The sequence below is a fragment of the Lipophrys pholis genome (genome assembly GCF_963383615.2).
Source record: "Lipophrys pholis genome assembly, chromosome: 8".
In the NCBI taxonomy this organism is placed as follows: Eukaryota; Metazoa; Chordata; class Actinopteri; order Blenniiformes; family Blenniidae; genus Lipophrys; species Lipophrys pholis.
In genome coordinates this window covers 3719915-3740957 of record NC_137630.1, presented here as the reverse complement: position 1 = coordinate 3740957, position 21043 = coordinate 3719915, and the positions used below count along the sequence as shown (strand labels likewise).

Sequence of the window (21043 nt, the reverse complement as noted above, 5' to 3'; positions counted from 1 at the left end):
TGTGTGTGTGTGTGTGTGTGTGTGTGTGTGTGTGTGTGTGTGTGTGTGTGTGTGTTTGTGCAGTATGTGAAATCAAGCATCCCTCTGCGCTGAGATGCCCAGTTGATCCTCTGCCAAAATAACCTCCAGCTGCCCCATGCCTGTGCAGTGTTTTCTTTCTTTCTTTCTTTCTTTTTTTTTTTTTTTTTTTAAATAAATGTCAGTGAGCTTGTCTCCTCTCTAAATATGGGGGATTGGATCGGGTGCCACACAAGGGGGTGTCTATCAAGAGGTCGTAAGCGGGCACAAACTAAAGTTGGGTTTGATTGGCTGGCTGGTGTTACAGGGGGTTCTCTGGTCCAATCCTGATGAATTTTAATTAAATGCTGGAGGGATGAGAGGGTACTTATGGAGTGGAGGAAAGCAGCGGTGCGACCTGAACTGCACTAAAGCAAGACTCTCTTTCTGGGACGTTCATTTTCTCTTCTGGTGCCTGCCGGTCAACACATCCAGCCACCATGGTAAGGAACCAAGGAGAGGTAAAGGTTGGACAGGAAGTGGAGGATTGTTAGTTTAATTCAGCTTTGGGCGGTTCTTTTTTTTCATTTCCAATGAGGAACAAATGCAGACGAAACGAAGATGGAGATTACAAATCATCCATCATCCCCATCACAACTGGATATCTCAACTTTATGTGCTGGGATTTTGGGGGAATTTTTGTCTCATTTGACATGAAGCATCGCAGTAGCTCATCAAACTGGTGAAATCGTTGTGGTAAAACTGTTGCTGCAGAGTTTCCTCTGCCTCATTGTTTGTTCCCGCGTTGCTTTTGTGAAACTCAAGATGATTAATACTGAGATCAGAGGGAGAGAGACTAAAGATAGAAAGTACACAGCTGAGGAAAGTGAGACGACGCATTGCCTTCTGAGACTCTCCTTACTTAGGATGTTCACCTTGAGAAAATCCCTGTCAACCTCTGCTCCAAGTATTGCCTTAAAAATAGTCAGTGTGAGGGTTTGTTTCGCCTTGCACTTCTTGGAGTTGCATTTGAGGTTACGTGAAGCTAAGCTAGGATACACAGGAGCCAATTCTGTCGTCTTGAAATGGTGAGAAACTGTAACACAATACGGGAGGCATTCTGTTCAAATCAGTTGTGTCAGTTGATTGTTTTCTCTGTAATGAATATTGAGCAACTCTCCAAGAATAAAGTTCACCAAAATAAGAGTTACTGAAAGCATTGACGAGGTAAACAAAGTCAGCTTTGTCGAGAATGTTTCATCTTAGATTCACGTTGTCATTGCTGCTGTGACCAATTCTTTCAACAATAACAGGTGATAATTGTGCTGCTGTGGTGGTTTTAGATATTTTTTGTCAAAATTATTATGTCGTTCTCAATTATTTTAGCCACAACTTGTCACTCTTACATTACGTTTCAATTATACGTCGTTGTTTTTAAATTAAGCACAATAAGATCTTTGGGGCTCCCTCAAAGAAAATGACCTTAAGTCACAACAACCTTGAATTACTTTCCTACAATGTATTTTTGAAGATGTACTTGGGTCTGGACGGTCACATTTAGCTCAACATGTCTCGGAACATAAACCGTCGGTAAACAGTCTGGAGTTGTGGTCAAACAGGTGAACTCAAATCTCAGACTGAAACCTTCAGTATTTTCTTCCTCAGCTCGGCGTTACTCTGTAGTCTGCTCCCCTTTGACAGCGATCACTCACAAGATCAGCCAGCTGGACGGGATTAAACTCAAATTCTTGCCTCACATAAGGCTATTTGCAGTTCTTGGCTGTCACTTTATCAATGGTAGTTGAGTCTTTGACTTTCAGCTACTTTTACTTACCCACTGGTCTGAAATGGCCTCGCGCACAAAATACAAAAAAAAATACATGTTTCAGTGAGTATTTTTAATGTCAGACATAATAAGTACCTTTACCAAATACCACTGAAAACTAAAAACTTAGAGATTGTAATTTGCTGTATATCAAACTGTATGAAGATTACTTTTTAAAATAAAAAAAACATGTAACAGTTCATAAAATACTAAAACTTCTTAAAGCCAATATTTTTCAGTTCTGTCTGAATTACTATAAATAGGACACTGATTACTTTCACAGCAACACTATTAGAGTTGTAGCAATTTTAATGATGTATTATTGGGGTGCGTCTATTAGTTCCTGTGGTTGTTTCTTGTGTGGGAACTCACTAAGACTGCTTTGAGCATGTTCTTCACTCTTCATATTTCAATCTAATTATTACAACAATAGGTTTGTGTACAGATACCAAGTTTAACTGTGGTCAACTAAGGATAAACTAATGCTGAGAAAGAAGCCTGAAGATAAGATGCTTTCTTTCATCAATAGTAAAGCAACTCTCCATATCAAAGCACCACATTGGTCCCCACATACATACATACATATATATATATATACATACTGACATCTCAATTCACAGTTATTGAGTGACAGAGTTTTCTGGCTCATGACCCAAGAAAGAAATTATACAAGGTTAAAAAAAACATTCATCTTGCATCTAGAGAAAAAAGTCCCAAAACAATGTTGAATTTTTTTTCTTCATCATTCACTTCGAAAAAAAAAGTGAAAATACAAAAACGTCTCTTCTGGTCCAGCCCTGATCAGTCGCTCAATGCCCAAATAATCTCATTAAATCACATAATTCTGACTATATAGCTTTCTGAACATTTTCTTTTACAGAGGATCCCCTTGTTTTCTAATAATTCATTATATATAAAGCCTATATGGCAACATAATTCTTGTAAAACTTGCTTACTTGTATGTATTCATGGTGATCTAATGGTAGAATTCTCGCATCTCAATCTGAAGACCGGAGTTCGACTCTTGACCAATGCAATATAACTTTTAAAAAGATCATTAATATATGTTTAGTTTATTTTCAAGATGCTGTTTTGTTCATTCGTTTATGGTTGGGTTTCTGTTTTTGTCTTTTTTGATGGGCTATCTCCCAGAGGCTGCCCAGCCTTTTCAGTGAATGCTAAAGCACTGGAGCACCGCCGGGGTCGGTGCCTGTGTCCTCAATACGCCATCAGAACTCTGTGAGGAGAGCGAGGGAGAGCTGCACGCTCTCTTCAATGTCCGAACACTCAGAACTGCACTGTTTGTGAGCTGAAAGAGAAATCATGTTGTTGGGGGGACGGCTGCTTATCTGATTGTTTTGTTTACAGGGAGTGTGTTTGGTTGGAAAATGAATTACCATAACAGTAATGCTTCATGTAAAATGCTTGTAGATGCAGTAGAAGTACATACTTCATGCTCCCTTTGCAAAATGACCATTCCAGGTTGGCCTCTCTTTCTGAGCCAAGACTGTGTCCATATTCTCCTCTTTCTCCTTTTTTGGGGGGGATTTCTCTCCAAACACATAAATGCCACAACAGTGAGGGCTTGTTCAGGTTGAGGTTTCAGGACGTGATATGCTTGTGCAATCACGTCGACTCACGTCATCGTAAGATGCGATTCAGCTTGGGTTTTCAGCATGCAATCTGCAAACAGCAAACTTCATGTCGTGGCCTAATTTCCTAAGATTTGTGTCGTACAGCGTGGCGGGCTGTGAATTTATAAGATTGTTAAAATTGCACAGTCTGCTTGAGCCTTACGTCAGGTTAAGAGCTGTACCACCGCTCCAACAATCCCTTTATCCTTCTGTCTCTGTGCAGTTTGCTCACTTGGCTCACTCATTCTCCAAAAAATGGTTTACTCTTTCTTTTGTTTGAGCCTTTGTGCTTTTCGTTTGAATCAGTAGACCAGGCAGGACTCTGGCACAGACTCAGGTGTAATAGAAACACAAAGAACCAAACAACACAAGACATGAGGACTGAAGCGAGGACGAAAACACTGATATACTAATATACTAATATAAAGAGAGGGAGTCAGCGGCTAACATAAAATTATATACCCATAAGGGCTTATAATTCTTCATTGTTTCTCCCACTGTTAACCCTCCATCCTTTCTTTTTTCCATTTCCTCCCTTCTTTCCAGCCCACTGACGCCCAGAGTGATGCCCGCTCCTTCCTGACGGAGGAGATGATTGCAGGTCTGTCTCCTCTTTCGGCTTTTTAGAGAGTTTTTACCCATTCAGATGTGGATTTAACTGCATTTAACTATACTTTTCTTCTTTTGCACAATATTCCTTGTTCTCTTACCATCCGTCCCCATCTGAACCAGAATTCAAAGCCGCCTTCGACATGTTTGACACGGACGGAGGCGGTGACATCAGCACCAAGGAGCTGGGCACCGTGATGAGGATGCTCGGCCAGAACCCGTCAAGAGAGGAGTTGGACGCCATCATCGAGGAGGTCGATGAGGATGGTGAGGTCAACGTGGGATGACATCTTTCAAACTTCACGCCCCCTGTTTAGGCTGGTCATTTCATCATGGGTTTGAACAATCCTTCCCAAGAGAACCTTGGCAGTGTTATTTTCAGACTTCTGAAGCCCCTCCCAGAGCTACAGGAGCATTAGGCAGTTGTTTACTCAGGCGTTAGCAGGAATCCTTGGGATGACTGAACTGACCTTCACATGCTCAGTCATTGGAGCCTCCTTAAGAGCAAGTGTGAAGTGCTAATAAATCAGTTTTTGTGATGTTAAATTGTTTTGCCATGTTCAAATGGTGAAAAAATAACAGGTAAATAAAAGTAAGTTTCAGACTCAGCATTATTCTTTGCTCTGGAGCGAGGGAGGACTTCACATGTCAAAATTAAATAAATATACTATTAAATAATTACTAAAATATTTCATTAATTAATTAAAATTGGAATTGAAGACATACATGTGTCATTAATTCAGTAAAAAACTGATACATTTTATGTAAAACAAAAACAATTATTTCACTATTTAAACATTTATTTCGTGGTCCAGTGTTTCATGCTTCATAAATTTATTTTATCTGTCAAACTCGTCCATCAAAGTCAGCGGGCGGATCCATACACCTGAATAATTCCCTGCACATCAAGTCAGAACAGATCTATCCAGATAGCAGATTGATGCAGAGCTGGTGAACATATTGATCTAATATGCGGTGCTCTTCTATTGGGAACCATGTGTGATGTTTTTTACATAAAGTGAATTGTTATTTTAATGAGTTGATGGGTTCGGGTTACCTGTATGTTTGATCTATAGAGAAACTACCAAACAACAAAGCTGTGATCAAAGTGTTAAAACGACTGAAATGTCAAAACAAAAAAATGCTAAAGATGATTAAAATGAAAAAAATAAGAAAAAGTCCAAACTAAAATGGCTTAAACTGCTAAAAACAGCTAAAATGTCAAATAGCTCAAAAACGCTAAAATTCTTAAAAAAATATCTATCGATCTCAACTTCTTCAATTTCATTAATAAGTATTAAATAAAAATTTAATTATTATAGCTAAACTGTGTATACATGTTTCTAAACTATTCTCTATTTTTTATTTTGAAGGTTGAATTTATTTTGTGGCTCCAAATGGATTTAAATGGGTGAAACGTTTTCGTCCTCTGTTGAACTTCTACGGACACAAAGAATGACATCAGGGCTGTGATGAGACAGACGTTCCTTTGGACATATTCCCTCCTCAGCTGTTGTCCTCCTGTCTCCTCAGGCAGCGGTACCATCGACTTCGAGGAGTTCCTGGTCATGATGGTGCAGCAGCTAAAAGAGGACCAGGCCGGGAAGAGCGAAGAGGAGCTCTCCGAGTGCTTCCGCATCTTTGACAAGTAGGACACCCAGACTGACGTAAAGCCAGTATAAAATTAGACACCAAACCGTTCAGGACTAATCATGAGATGCAATTTCTTCATGATCTGGATGCGTTTCTTGTGATAGTTTTTGCCATCACAAAATGTTGATTGTGGACCAGTAGACCAGCATTCTCACAGGGTGACAGGTTAAATCGTTACTTACCTCGATACCTTTAGTGAGAAGCCAGTCATCACGGGGGACATGAAGGGGGCTTTCACACCGGGACACTCCGGGGATTTGGTTAGGTTGGCTTTCACACTGCACTTTTGAGAGCGAACAAACTGCCTGGACAACGTCACGCACATATAACAGTCACTCATTTGGGGGCGCTATCGCCCAAAACAAACACTAACCCGAGGGGAAGAAAAGCATAATGGAGTAGAAACACGGCTGATTGATTGGTCCAGACTGAAAGCAAAAACTCTATAGCCAGCTAATGGTTAGCCACAAGCAGCCGTGATATAATGTCTTTAGACCAGAGGTCTCCAACCTCGGTCCTTGAGGACCCCTGTCCTGCATGTTTTACTTCTCTTCCTGCTTCAGCATACCTGAATCTAATGATGATGTCATCACCAAGGTTGTGAAAAAGAACAATACTGAGCCCCTCATTGCAATCAGGTGTGCTGCTGCAACTGGGAGGAGCTAAACCCTGCAGGACAGGGGTTCTGGAGGACCGAGGTTAGATACCTCTGCTTTAGACCATATATGAATAAGCGCCTTCCTCTCTTCCTCTCTACTCCTCGTCTGGCCACCAGATATTTTCCAAGTCTTTCATTCTGCTTCTGCTTCTTCAGATTCACACTGTTTGCTTTCGTTGCTTACTATCCAGAATGCACTGCGCTCTACGTCACGTCCTCTCGCTCCACCTGCTGGAAAGTCAGCTGATAGTCCCTGACGTGTTCACTTGCAAGTTAACCTTGACCCACATTTTCAAGTGGACCAGAGTTCACGTGTTTGTTCAGGATCAGAGTCCGCGAGCATTCACACCTGCCCAAACAAAGCAGACTTTCCCTGAAACAAACTCCAGTCCAGATCAAACAGTGCTGGTGTGAACTTTAACCTCGTACCTCCACATTGAGAAGACCCAGTTGGAGTGGTACTGGCGTCTGATTAGGATATTCTTTTATTGCCTCCAGTTAGAGGCTTACCTGACATGTCTTACTGAGTGGAGACGTGGTCGGCCCAGGTCCTCGTCGGCTGGAGAGATTGTGACTGCCAGCTGGTCTATTCTTGGGGTTCCTCCACAGGAGCTGGAGGAAGTTTAGGGAAATGTAATTTCTTCTTTGCTCTTCATCGTCATCACAAAGGGTGACAAGATGGCTGGACGGGTGTATGCAATGTCACTTACAGTACTTTCATGCAAAACTGTGAGAATTGCAAGACAGCAATGAAAGGCATTTATTTGGAACAACTCATCCCGAAATAAGTCGTATGACCAAAAAGGTTCTGCCTTATACATAAACAGTTGCAACTATGTCAGTTCTTGCAGGTACGATTCCTCTAGCTTGAACACTTTAATGGTTGTTGCAATGGAAAAAAAAAAACCTGAACAGTTCTGTGATTAAAACTCTAATGTAACTTATTACTGTAAAGCTGCTAAATGACTATTATTATGAACTATTATGAATTAAGCGGTTACATTTACTGAAGTGGGATTGTTACACTCGTCGGCTATTATAAACAGAAACGACTAACAAGCTGCTTCCTCTGTCACGCTCCAACCAGCTGCCAGCCTGATAGCATGCGCCAAAGTCTTTATTTAGCGGATGAGGCCTTCCTCATCCTCATCAATCCTGAACTGACTCAGCCGAGTCCAGACAGATTCCTTGATAATCAAATGTAAACTAACTCACTTGCTAAACTTAGTGTCCTTAGTGACTTACTGTCAGTTAATGCTGCAACACGACAGTTATACACGTTTTTAAGTTCATCGATTTGAGAAAAACAATTACAATGAAAGCATAGTTCTTTTCCAATAAAATAGTAACTTCACTACTTTTTAAAGAAGTTACGAATGCGAATGCTAATTTGCAGTAACATGCACAATACTAACTATTGAAGCTGTACAACTACCACTAATGCTGTGACTGCAAAAAACCTGTGAACAAAACTTCAGTAGAGTTTGTTGTGGCTGTTTGGAACAAGAAGTATTTGTTCTGCTGCTTCACAGTCACTTCTTCTGACTTGTGTTTATATCCCAGTGCAATGTTGCACTGAAAAAAACAAACCGTTGGACCTCTTTGTAGTTGAGTGACGCAGTACGATTTGAAAGTAAAAGAAAGTTTTAAGAAGTGAAAAAAAATTTAAACTTGAAAACAGGATTTGAATGTGAAAAAAATAAGATCCTAATCTGAAAACATTAAACCTGCAACTGAAATATATATATATATATATTTTGAATACGGAGTTTATAATTTTTCAAAATTGAAGCTCAAACCTTGAATATTCAGTTTCAAAATATTTTTTTTCAATCACTTTTTTTGTTCAAATGAACAAACCTTTTGACCTGGATCGAGCTCCCTACTGGAGAGGGTGGAAGTGGTGCGCATGCGCAACTGACTCAACTGAGTCAAATGACTCAAATGACTCAGACACCAGGTTCATTTGGACGAACGACTCATAAACGCTTGAGTCAGTTTAAGGAGTCCAGTTTCCCATCACTAATGTGGTGGTTAATTCTTTCTAAACTTCTAAGCAGACTTTTTCATGATATGTTAAGGAATTGGTTGTGATTTTGTTGTTTTTGTCTGTCCGCAGGAATTGCGATGGTTTTGTTGACAGGGAGGAATTTGGAGACATTCTTCATCTCACTGGGGAGCCGGTTGGAGAGGAAGATATCGATGAAATGTTCGGGGAGGCAGACACAAACAAAGATGGAAAGATTGACTTTGATGGTAAGGCTGGCGTGTAAACAGGGAACTGCTGTAATCCTTATAATCTTCCACTGGTTGAGCTCAGGCACAGCAGATCTGAGGAAGACATTACTTCATTAGGATGGACTCTCAGGTGCTCTCAATGCTACAAAAACCACTACACACACAGGAAGAACATGCAAAAGTCACCACAACCAAAATACATACTCTCATACATAGCAAGTAATCTAACGCATCACTATTTCCAAAGCAGTATTCAGATTAAAGTTACTTCTCCAAGTCACTGTGCGTTACTATTGCAGCGTCCCGCAGGACGATGGAAAGGAAGACGAGTTTCTTGCCTGTAAAACCGTTTTTTACTGAACAGAACCAGCAGCTCCTTCATCCTCCTCCAACACACACACACACACACACACACACACACACACACACACACACACACACACACACACACACACACACACACACACACACACACACACACGTTGTCTCTGCGCACTCACCTACCCACCCTTTTCTCCACCCTCAGCCAATCACAGGCCAACTCGCTCTATCGGTGCATTCAGGTGACACAAAGAATCGGAACCAACACAAGAACACAGCTGCAGAGACGTTACACTGTTTTCAGAATTTTCCTGAGTAAAAAGATAAATTAGTAGGAAGCCCCGCCCTTTTTTGGGGGCAAAATCGGTTGTGATTTTTATGTTGACACAATGGGGGTTGTCGGCAGCTGCTAAAATGTAACTTTAAAAGTAACGTGTAATCTAACTCAGTTACCGGTACTTTTATAAGCAAGTAATCAGTAAAGCAACTAAGTTGCTTTTTAAAGGAGTAACTAGTAATCAGTAATCTGATTACTTTTTTCCAGGAAACTGTGGCAAGAGTGAGAGTCCCTGAGCAGGACTCTCACCCCCATCAGCTCCCTGGAGCTTCCCAGAGAGATAGATGGATCATTACTGTTTAAAAAAAAAAAAACACCATCGGCGCATACGTGAACGAAATTAGGGCTCACAGGTCGGCTTAGAAGTGTCTAAAAACCAAAACAATAAAAAGTATAAAACACACATTAACAATGACAAAGTGCCCAGATGGATTGTAAAGCTGTACTGGAGGTTGCACTGGATTCCTTTTGACACGTTATTGCAGTGGATTAATGCTCCTTCCTCAGATCTCACAGCACAACATTTGCAGTTCAGAAGTCTTATGGCCTGAGACATGAAGCTGCTGCAGAACCTGGTCGTTCTGCACCTCAGGCTGTGGCGCCTTCCTTGTTTCCCTTCAGTGTCTTTAATCAACCAACCTGTTGGAGTGTGGGTCGGCTCAAGCTGATAAAGTGTTTCTAACCACCACACGAAACCCAACTCAAACCATAACCATCAGTTGTCGATGCGCTCGACTCACATTTCACTTCAATATCCACCAAACTACTATTACAAAAAAAGAGTGTAAAAACATCACCATCTTTTTGAAAAGTTTCATACTGGAAAACACTGCTGGGGGCGTGATTAAACTTGAAGTTATGTTCTAAACAATTTCATAACTAGCCTACAATTATGACCCGTATGTAAATGTATTTAATCCTAAAGACCTTGCTTTAGGTTTTTATTGACTGAACATTAACAGACTGATGTAAAGCGACTGAGGAGCAGATATTATAAGAGTGAACTTCTCTTCTGCTCCTTTTCATTCAAAATGTGTTGATTTGGACGTTTTGTTGCTTAGACTGTTTCTTTATATATTTTGAAATTTTTTACTTTTGAATGAAATAAAGAATTTCAACATCAACATCATACATTTATAATACAGGTCAGGTTGGGTTCAACTCAATACAAAACTCTAAACTTCACTTTAAACCTTTGTATAATTTATGCTAAATGCAAGTTGCTGTTTGTAATTAAAGCAAGAGCACTGATGTTTTCTATGGCAGAAAATATGGAAGGAACTCTTAAACGAAAGAGCAATACGTGGATATACGATAATATTTCATCAAAAGAAAGTTTCACAGCTTGAGGCCTTACAAAAATGTGATTAATACGACAACGAATGCTGCAGATGTTTCTGTTTGCAGAAGGTTAGTATTGCTGTTTGTTGTGAAGTGCGAGTGTGCGTTAAGTGTTAATTGATACAAAGTACTTTATTTGGATTTCCATTTATTTGGTCTTCTGGTGGAATCAAATTAATCACTATGTCAGGGGAAAAAATGCTCTCTGCTTATATGTTAATTCAAGAATCACATTTATTATGATGATTCAAAATATTATTGTGTTTTCAATGCACTTATATATAAATATTTTTTATAAGAACTGATTTACCATTTAGTCTATTTCTCTGTTCTTTGTTGACATTGAACCAGTCTATTTTTGCTTTAAATCAATAGATCTGGATTTATAACACATAATATTTGTAGTTTATAATGCAATGATTTATTTTAAATAAGTTTGTACTATATGGCAGTCCCAGTCCAGTCCCAGTGTTTGAGAATGAACATAACACATATCATCAAAAGGACTGAATTTAACAAGATTGTGATATCTTGGGTGAAAAAATACCTTTTATGGTAATATTTTGAATCAAATCAGTTTTTTTTTAGGTGGGTTGCATCTTGACAGCATGGGGGCGTTATGACACCCCCCCCCCCCACCAGCAGGGCGCTCCAAACAATCATAGCAACCTGTCATATACTTTCTATATGTCCACTGCTTGGACAGAGTCAAATATAGTATATCCACTCATAGTGGTCAGTTAAAATTAATGATAATAACAATTGTTATGTGAGGATCTAGAGCAGAGTTTGTTCTCATAAACCTTTTGGTATATGTGAGCTTTGGACATCACTTGCGGCCCCAGGGGTCAATGTTGGGCTCTAAATTATTCACACATACTAGAGATGGTGATATTTGCTGATGACACCAATATCTTCTGTTCTAGTAGTGACCTGCAATTATTAACACAGAGGGTCATTATGGAATTGAAAAAAATGTAATGTTAAGTTTAACTAAAATAAATTATCTTTAAACTTTGATAAAACAAAATGAATCATCTTTGGGAATAGAAAAACAGGTTCTGGCTCATACATCACTCCACATATGGTTTTTTTCCATAGTTTTATTGTATTTAATGTACTACACAGATGCCTGGTGACAGAACTACAGAACTACATACATACATTAGTTACTCAAGAAAAGAAAGCAAGAAGGATTATTACTGGAGCAGGATATAGGGACCAAACAAATTCATTATTTTAAACAAAACAACCTGCTACCAGGAAATATTCAAAAATTATCCATTGAGAGATAAAGATATTATAAAATAAGGAGACAATATATTGATAAGACCAGAAATATACATACAACAAGAACAAAGTTTTGTACTTCTGAATGTGGTGTATGTAAAACTCTCCAACAGTCTGAATGTGGACCTCAAGAGAAGTCCAAACATAACACAGTGCATTGTGACAAAACCTGACAAAAACTTTATTTTGATGATAATCATATTAGTTTTGCACTATATACTTTGATCACAAAACCCACTCTGGTAGTTTTGAGGAGACTGCAGAACGACACGTTGTGGAACGTATTTAGATGCGTTGATGCGCACACAACAAAGCAGCTCTGATAGCAATCAGGATCCCATCTGAACAAACAATTTAGTTAATAGATAGGTTAAAGAGGAAAACAAAGAACTAAATCCATAAGGTAAATTATACTTGAGTCTGGGGTTATTTAATAACCAATAGATCTTTCTATTTTTTGAAGTAGATATTGATCAAGCAATTCTATACTACCCAGAGACGGCTGTGGGCCAGACTGAGACAGTAATGTCCTCACAAGGACCTGGTTTAGCTAACTGATTTGGTCTTTGACTCCATCATTGATTAGTCCGTCTTGGATCAGGCATGTGTTGTTTGATTGACAAATTGTTGTCTCTTTCTCCATCCAGAGTTTCTGAAAATGATGGAGAGCGTCCAGTAACGAGCCCAGGCCAACATTCCTTGGAGGTCCTACCACAGAGAGAAAACTAAAGCACTTGTGCAGCATGAACCTTCTCCCATCCAAACGCTACGAAAACCTTCAGAGAGATGAGTGTGATGTAGTCTATAAGGCGTCTAAATGGATTCCCTCTCCAAACCTCCAACCTCTACCCCATACCCCTCCCAATCACGCGAACACTCTGGGGACTTGTTGAGGAAGCCTATAAATACCCATCCAAACCTTTTAAGACGAAGACGCTCTCGGCTGGCCGCCTCCTTGCCTCGGCCACTCAGCTGTCCTCTTTGGCAGCTGCTGTTTCCTCAGGAAATGCTACACCAGCTACCATAGCACCAACCCCCACCCTCCTCCTGCTCACACTCTAAAACTGAATATTTACTCCACCCTGTTCTGTGCTTTCCAAATAAATCTGTCTTGCTCAACTCCCCGATCCTCTTTGCCAATTATTCTGCCTGATCTGCTTGGATTTCCTATGACTACTGCTCATCATAGCCTTTGGCATACAATTAGATGTCCCTCTGTCCGTGACCAGACCCTTCAGACAAAGGCACATGCACTTTTTACGTCACACAAACACCACAGCTGATCTTATCTGGCTCATCCTGCTCTTTATTCAGGCTCGGTTCCACATACGCTCATGGATCACACTGAGAAGACTCCTCAAGTGGTTCACCGCAGCAAAATGTCAGGGATCTTGTTCAGATTGATTTTCTTCTGCCTGAAGCCATTCATCCCTCCCTCTTATTGACCGTCGGGATCTTCACAATAATCAAAGACCTCTGCATCAGAAGTGAAGGTGCGCTGGCAGTCAGGACAAGTGCCTCTACATAGGCCACCGCAGAGTGGAACAGTTACTGCTCCTGTTTGGAAAATTCAGATATTCCTGCAGGGTATATAGCCTACAAAGCCCCTCACCATCTCTCAACAGCAACATCCCTTCCCTCTGGCCATGCCAGCTCATCTCCTCAGTATCTTAGCCTCCTCTTTTTGTCCCTCGCTGTCCCCTCCCTTTAGGAAACGCCCGCCTTATAAGGAGCATGAGGCTGTATTCATACAGCCACATTGTAGCAGAAGGTAGAGACGCTCTCCCTCATGTCTCTCCGGGCTTGAAATCTGCCTGCTATGTAGGGCGAAGGAGGTCTCCTGCGACTGTGGGGGGTTGAGGGTTGAGCAGGATGGGGAGATGGAGCTGCATTTTTCTACAGGTTTTTAGTTTCAGGCACATTGAAAGTCCATCATCACAAAACCAGAAACCAACTTAGAAATGTGGGACTCATTGTTGACTACCGTTTGATTACGAGGCCTGAAAAAACATCCACATTGTAGCAATCTGCAGTCTTTTGTTGTTCTTTTGTTGATTTTTCTGTGGTTATTTTAGAAGGCCATTAACTACACAGCGTCTAATCCAAGGGACACTGCTGCAGTAACAGAAAATCCCTACAGGTTGCTGAGCAACTTTCAAGAAAATGCTTCAACAAAGTTTCTGTGTCTACCTCAGATCAATGCCATTTTAAAGGAACTAACAGCTCACATAATGAAATTGATTGTCAAATTTACCATAATCTTCACCAACTTTCCTCTGGTATTACTTCGCCTCGAAGTTTCACTGCCTGAACTGACCTCACAGAGAGTGTCAGAAAAGCCCCATTTCATTTTTTCGACACATTCTTAACGGCACAACTTCAAGAACTAGTGCTTTCCTCTCCAAAGTTGATTGGCTTGGCCTGTCCCAAGAACCCTAAAAGTTCAGGATACTAAATCTGGATGCCTGTGAGATGCAGGGGGCGGGACCTGGCTGTGCTGTTTAAAGTGTGTGTGAACCTTCACTTGACGTCTAGTCTTCCTGTTGAGGTGCTCACGGATTGACCACTCCTTTGGGCTTTTCTTTTTACCTTGGATATTTGGGGGGGAAAGCTAATCCACAAACATGGTAAGACCAAACCCATTGTGCAAAATGTCCAGCTGATAGTAGTCCAGAAGGATGACTAAGTAGAGCAACGATTAGTTATTTCCTCAGATGGAGTTCATGTTAATGGTTGAGAAATAAAAGCATATGAAAGTGATATAAATTAATCAAGGTGAGCTTGTTCAAAGTGTTTTACATCTGACTGACTCTCAGGGAGCTGCAATGTATTGCTTCTAATTGCGTTGTTACAGATTGTTGGACATTAATTGAATTCTGACAAACAAGGCTGAAAAAATTCTACACTTAAGCCTCTGATTTGCTGCAAATACTGTAAAGCTTTGCTGAAAGTTACCATGGAGTGCTGATAGGGGAGCTGGACGGGTGTCAGCTGCGAAGGTGCGCATTCTGCTTAGGCCGACAAATTCTCTGGGATTGGATGTCTGCAGGCCATATACAGCCAGCCTAATGTGTTGAGCCTGAAATAGCCAGACTCATTTTCACCAAGCCTGGGAGTCCGTCCGGCGACTCCTGTGACACGTGACTCCTCACAATGCATTTTTCGGATTTCTTAAATCATTTTTTTTTTCACACGTGCAGCATTTTTAAATAATATTTCTGATTTTCCCCTGAGACATGTGTGGGTGGTACAGTGCGAAAAACCTTCACTCTGCTAGTATTACAGTTCATATTTATATCATTATCAAGCACCAGTTTGCTAAGTGAATTCACGTTTTTGGCAATATGGTGTATTTTAGTGTCTCTATATGTACTGAAAAAGGGTAATACATATAAAAGTTAAATGATAATAGGATGTTAGTAACAATAATTTAAGCCTGATTGATGTAATCGAGTGGCTCCATGTTTTATTCCAGACTGACGCCCAACAAGAGGCCCGCTCCTACCTGAGCGAGGAAATGCTGGCTGGTGAGTAGCTAGCTGTTACAGTAATGCGCTAACGCGCTACTTTGGTAACCAAGTGAGAAGTGAGGAAACGGATAGTGTGAGCCGTTTTGTTTTTGTGTATGAGTGTGTGTGTGCGTGCGTGTACGTGTACGTGCGTGTGTTGGTGTGCGTGCGTGTGTGTGAGTGCGTGCGTGCGTGTGTGTGTGTGTGTGAATGCGTGTGCGTGTGTGTGTGTCAATAGACCACATTTCCTTTTCATGTAAAAAGAGAGATAATTTTCTAATCTCTATGGATTGAGTAGCAGCGTTCATCTCACACGCCAAATTGCCACTTGCGTTCCTCCAGAGTTCAAAGCCGCCTTCGACATGTTTGACACTGACGGTGGCGGTGACATCAGCACCAAGGAGTTGGGTACCGTGATGAGGATGCTGGGTCAAAACCCGACAAGAGAGGAGTTGGATGAAATCATTGAGGAGGTCGATGAGGATGGTGAGCAGCGGGAAATGTGATATCTTCAACACATACAGTAGACCGACTGGACGCAACAAGTGTTTTTATGTGCTGGTACTCTGAAAGTATAATGGCACACAATAACACAGTGATGATCTGTAAGTGTTACCAGCTACAACTATTCCTGAATTCAACATTCTATGAGAGATAACAACTCATAAACGTTGTGTTTTAGTTTAGCTTATTTAATATCATTCAATGTAAAAAAAAAACAACCAAAGAACAGTCCCATACAAAACAATACAGAACAAAAGTTTTCAAATTCCTGAATGAAAAGGAGCAGAACGTAGATTAATTATATACTCCGCATCTGTTCAATAATAATCATTTTCCATTGAAAATTGAAAGCAAATACCAAATATCAAACAAACTAAATGATTATAAAGTCAGAGGGGCCTACGTGACCACTCTGACACTCAGTCATACTTCCCCCAAAATTCATTGTAATTAATTAATTGGTTTTAGGTGCGTGAAGCTTTGCACATTTCTTTTTACGCAACACCAGAAATATAGACCTTTTCACCACCAGGCCATTTATGTTTAAAATGAGTTATTACTTAGTCCATGGTATCGTGTCTCGACTGCATCTCGAGTATTTTGGGCATTATTATGTTTCTTGTGCATAAAACTGTGCAAAGGAGAGCATGACACTTGGATTGGTAGTGAATGGTGCTGGGTGTTGAACCTCCTCAGGCAGCGGTACCATCGACTTTGAGGAGTTCTTGGTCATGATGGTGAGGCTGCTAAAGGAGGACCAGGCCGGCAAGAGTGAGGAAGAGTTGGCAGAGTGCTTCCGTGTCTTCGACAAGTAGGTTCATGCATAGAACTGTCTTTGACGTGGCAGGTATTCCTTTGTTTATATGAAGAATTACACATTTCTTTGCATCTCTTGCAGGAACGGTGACGGCTACATCGACAGAGAGGAGTTCGCGCTGATCATCCGCAGCACCGGCGAGCCAATCTCAGAGGACGAGATTGACGAGCTGATGAAGGACGGAGACAAGAATGCCGACGGCATGCTGGACTTTGATGGTATGTCCATGACGATGATGTAAAGTCACACAATGTCTTAGTACATCCATGGTTTTTTCTGTTATTGTCTTCTTTGTACATGTTTTACTGGTTATTTGTATTGACCCGTCAGTGTTTTTGATGACAAAATCTTTTTGGGCTAAAAACAAATTTTCAGATTATCTTGTTTAATCTGAACATGGAGGATTTTTCTTAGCTTAACCTCATTTTCAGTTTTTAAACTCGAGCCCTCACATGCTTCTGCTAATGTTGCCATGGATCACAGCTTTGTCTCGCCACTTTCTCCTTTGCTGTTCAGAATTCCTCAAGATGATGGAGAATGTGCAGTAAACCAAGAGAGACTCAATGGACATTCCTCCACCCGCTTCCTGTGAACCCCCCCCCCCCCCCCCCCAGCCCCACTGAAAACATCTGAGCACCCCCACGGTCCCGTCCACCTGGCTCACTGCCTCTCTTCTACGTCCTCACAGACACCTTCAACAGACAGCTAGGACACCCGGCAGGGGGGGCTGGGGTCGCCGCCGACCCCCCTTCTGGCTCGCTTGTGACTGCAGACTGCACCCCCCCCCCCCCTCGCCGTCTCTCTCTGCTGGTAAAAAGCTCTGATCTCGATGCAGTCTAGATAGACGAGCAGCCTGTTATCTGCTGCTTAGACCAACTCATTCTACCACTTCACTGTACAAAGGAGTAATAAATGAACTAACACATCCTCACTTGTAGTTGGTCTTGTCATATTTATGGTCTGTGTAAAAAATTTTTTGGTTTTGAGGAATATCAATAAAATCTATTTGTTTCTTCTTTTTTGTCCATTGTGTTTGAGCCACAGACCAGTTGAAACGACCATGAAGATTCAACCTGTGGTAACCAGAAACTCCTTTGTCATGACAAAGTCGTTTACATTTTAATTGGCTGCATTAAGAGTTTTTAGTTGAGAACTTTTAGATCCAGTTTGCTTTTCATATTTTGTGTAATGATCGGGGTTAAGCTATAACAAAGACAAAATGCAGATGTTTTTATTGTTTTATCTGATCGCTATACACTCCAAAAAATCAACTATGAGGTTTTTCAGTTTACATATCAGAAATGGGTTTGATTAACATGAGCATATTGAGTTTCGCGTTGCTAAATGGTTCATTCTAATACATGTTCAGATAATATGAATAAATGGGATTCAGTCTACTTAATATGAATAGATGGAAATGTGTGACATAACAAAATGACATTAGCTCAACAAATTATTTTTGTGTTTGTGGAAATGACGGAGAATAACTTTTTTCAGTGCAGGAATTGAGATACGGTTCTTGTTGGGAACCGGTTCCCAGTGTTTCAATTCCTTGGAATTTTTTTCCAAATTGGCAAACGATTCCTTTATTGATTCCAGTGGGCGCGAATGACGTTGCCACGCATGATGCATATCTTACACACACGTGTAGCTTGTGTAAGATACGCATGATGCGTATCTTACACAAGCTACACGTGTGTGGTGATGTCATTCACCAGTGCAGCCAGCAGGAAACATGGCGTCCAAGCGGCACAAACGCTCAAAGGTTTGGTTCCCTTTCAGGAAATAGGAAGACAACACGGCAACTTGCAATACTTGCAAAGTGGATATTTCATTAAAGGGAGGAAAATCTACCAATATACAGAAATATCTGCACACAGCAGCGACAACTTTGAATGAACGTCTCGTTTTCGATCCGCTCCAGAGTGAATCTCAACCCAGCATCGGCGGCAACGTGAGCAGGTCCTCTGCTGGTAATACTGCAGGTTTCATTTCCAAAGGAGAAACGATGAAGAACTGATTCGTTGAGCAGAATTGAAAATGGAATTGGAATTGTAAAAGTTTTATCAATTCCCACAATAACATTTTGTTCTTGACTTTTCAACAGTGTTATTTGTTTGTTTGTTTGTTTGCGTCGGGAACCGAGGTGAACACAGAAGCAAACTCGTAAGAGGGCGTACAGAACCAGAGGGGCGATCCAAAAGCAGAAGTCAAAAAACCAGGTAGAGCCATAAACAGAATAATCCACAGGAAAACATGAGGGAAGGGCTGGAGTCACCAGATGAGCTACAAATGACAATCGAGCACCGAGACAAGGGGAAAAGGTAGTTTAACTACTCAATGATACAAATCAAACACTAATGAGACGCACACAGAGGGAGGGAAAACAGGAAGAATAAGTGAACAAAGATGCAGATGAGACGGAGAAGGTAAAGTAAAACAGGAAGAGACAAACGGGTAAGGGACATGGACTTGACAGAGACACAAGAGTGACCCTCACAGTTCGTTTGTTCGTTTATTGATTGATTATTGTAGTTGTACTGCATTTCTGCCTGATGAACATTACTGAGCGTGTGAAGCCGTTTCACAGTTTAACTGATCAAGAGAATGCCAGATTTCCTTCGCCTTCCAGGCAGCGGCGACTGGCGATAAATGTTTTCGGTGGGGCTCTTCATTATGATTTAATTTCAGCCAATGTTAACTTAATTTAAATAGAGTGTGTTTATAAACCTTTTTTTCCAACAATCTTGCATTTTTCCGATTGAGAGAGACCCCCAGTGATGAAACATTAAAGTTATTTTAAGCAGCTCGTGAACAGAGAGCTCTTATTAATATGACTCTTTTATTACCAACCTTGTAAACAAATACAAGCAGAAGCTTCGTTAGTCCCTTTTAGAAAATGAAGTTGTTTTGGGGCTGATTTACTAGAAATGAGTTTAGGGAAAAACAAAGGGTATATCAGGTAGTATACTACCAAACAACACATCGATCCATCTTTACTGTTTGAACGGGCTCTATTGGCAGGAATAATTTTATGGCGACAGCAGCCTTTATGTGACATCTCTCAGGTGTAATTGGTGAACTTTTAGTCAAATACACACGCAAACCCAACATTAACTTGATCTTGGCATTAGACATATGGACGTGCTACTTGCACATACTGCTTCTCAGAAGAAGCCAGAGCTCCTTTGTCAAGGCTGCAGTGACTTTGGTGACACTGCAGTGAGCACCAGTGACATTACTGGGTATTTCTATGAGATTATTATTGAAGTATCTGTCTCCGCTGTTGCAGCACTTTGCAATCTGCAGACGTTCCCTGGTACACTGGTTACACAGCTGGCTGCTCAGAGACCAACCTGTTGCCACAGATGGCATTTTTAATAACAAGTAATAATGTAATTTTTTTTTTTTTTTTAATGGATTTATTTTTTGTTTGTTGTTTTTTGGGGGGGGTGGGGGGGTAATCATGGTTTAAACCAAAAGGGACCCCTTGCTTTGGGACATCCCCTGCAGCCATTTGTCCATGTTATGTTGTCCAGCAGGCACAGCTGGATCTGTTGAGACTCTCCCTGCTCGCTCTGCTCTCTCTGCACTCCAAGGTCTCAGAAGGAGCCTGGAACACAACCACACAGTGAGAAAATTGCTTTTTAAAGGACAAATACTGAACAGCTCTTCAACAATTTCACACAGGCTGACAGAGGTCCAACAACATTGCAGGTTTTCAAAGTGTCTTTCCCCAAATCCAGCTTCGGTCCTGAATTTGAGTCTAAAAGTTTCTCTAGATTCAACTATTGTGTGCCTGAGTATGTTATTTAGTTTGGTCGTATGTCTTGTTACAGTTACTACCAAGTAATTCTAGCGAGGAAGTCTGCCTGTATGCAGGCTTCCTGAGACACTTTGGTTGTGCCAATGTCATAATGGATAATAAATCTTAAAGAGGATTTCAACTGTGGGCTTCACCTGTCTGTCTCTTGATGTTTCTGGAGATCAGTCCCAGCAATCCCAGCTACTCAGGCAGCTGGGATTCCTCCTACTCTTCTTTCTTCTCCGGCCCCTCCGGCTGGGCTTTGGCTCCTCCACCTGCTGATTCTCCACCAGCACCTCCGGGTTCTGAGAAACCTCTGGCTTCTCAGACTCCTGCAGCAACTGGAAGAGCTTCAGCAACTGGTTCTGCCTCCTCCGTGTCCCCCGGCTGAGCTTCGGCTCCAGCTCTTGATACTCCTCCAGATGTTGACGTGCCTCCATCGTCACCGGCTCCTGATACTCCTCCGGCAGCTGAGGCTCTTCCAGCCCCTGAAGCTCCTCCGGAA

The 21043-nt window shown here is 41.2% G+C and overlaps 2 protein-coding genes across 2 annotated transcripts; both read left to right on the top strand.

Moving 5' to 3' along the window:
- The first annotated feature begins 247 nt into the window (after window positions 1-247).
- LOC308113129 (troponin C, skeletal muscle-like) lies at window positions 248-13031 on the top strand. The gene is made up of 6 exons (XM_080469122.1): window positions 248-500; window positions 4003-4057; window positions 4189-4332; window positions 5599-5713; window positions 8496-8632; window positions 12551-13031. The coding sequence occupies exons 1-6, from the start codon at window positions 498-500 to the stop codon at window positions 12580-12582; spliced, it is 486 nt and encodes a 161-aa protein (XP_080325248.1). The 5' UTR covers window positions 248-497; the 3' UTR covers window positions 12583-13031.
- Window positions 13032-13655: 624 nt separating this feature from the next.
- Window positions 13656-17749, top strand: tnnc2.2 (troponin C2, fast skeletal type, tandem duplicate 2). Its single transcript, XM_080469123.1, has 6 exons — window positions 13656-14530; window positions 15379-15430; window positions 15755-15898; window positions 16613-16727; window positions 16815-16951; window positions 17250-17749. Exons 1-6 carry the CDS (start codon window positions 14528-14530, stop codon window positions 17279-17281), a joined length of 483 nt encoding a protein of 160 aa, XP_080325249.1. The 5' UTR covers window positions 13656-14527; the 3' UTR covers window positions 17282-17749.
- Window positions 17750-21043: the final 3294 nt, after the last annotated feature.

What these genes read in the sequence shown, in the direction of transcription:
- LOC308113129 (XM_080469122.1), top strand. An exon ending in CGAGGAGGTCGATGAGGATG is followed by an intron (nt 4,333 to 5,598) that starts GTGAGGTCAACG and finishes CTGTCTCCTCAG; the next exon opens with GCAGCGGTACCATCGACTTC. An exon ending in TGCTTCCGCATCTTTGACAA is followed by an intron (nt 5,714 to 8,495) that starts GTAGGACACCCA and finishes GTCTGTCCGCAG; the next exon opens with GAATTGCGATGGTTTTGTTG.
- tnnc2.2 (XM_080469123.1), top strand. An exon ending in GAGCGAGGAAATGCTGGCTG is followed by an intron (nt 15,431 to 15,754) that starts GTGAGTAGCTAG and finishes GCGTTCCTCCAG; the next exon opens with AGTTCAAAGCCGCCTTCGAC. An exon ending in CGGCATGCTGGACTTTGATG is followed by an intron (nt 16,952 to 17,249) that starts GTATGTCCATGA and finishes TTTGCTGTTCAG; the next exon opens with AATTCCTCAAGATGATGGAG.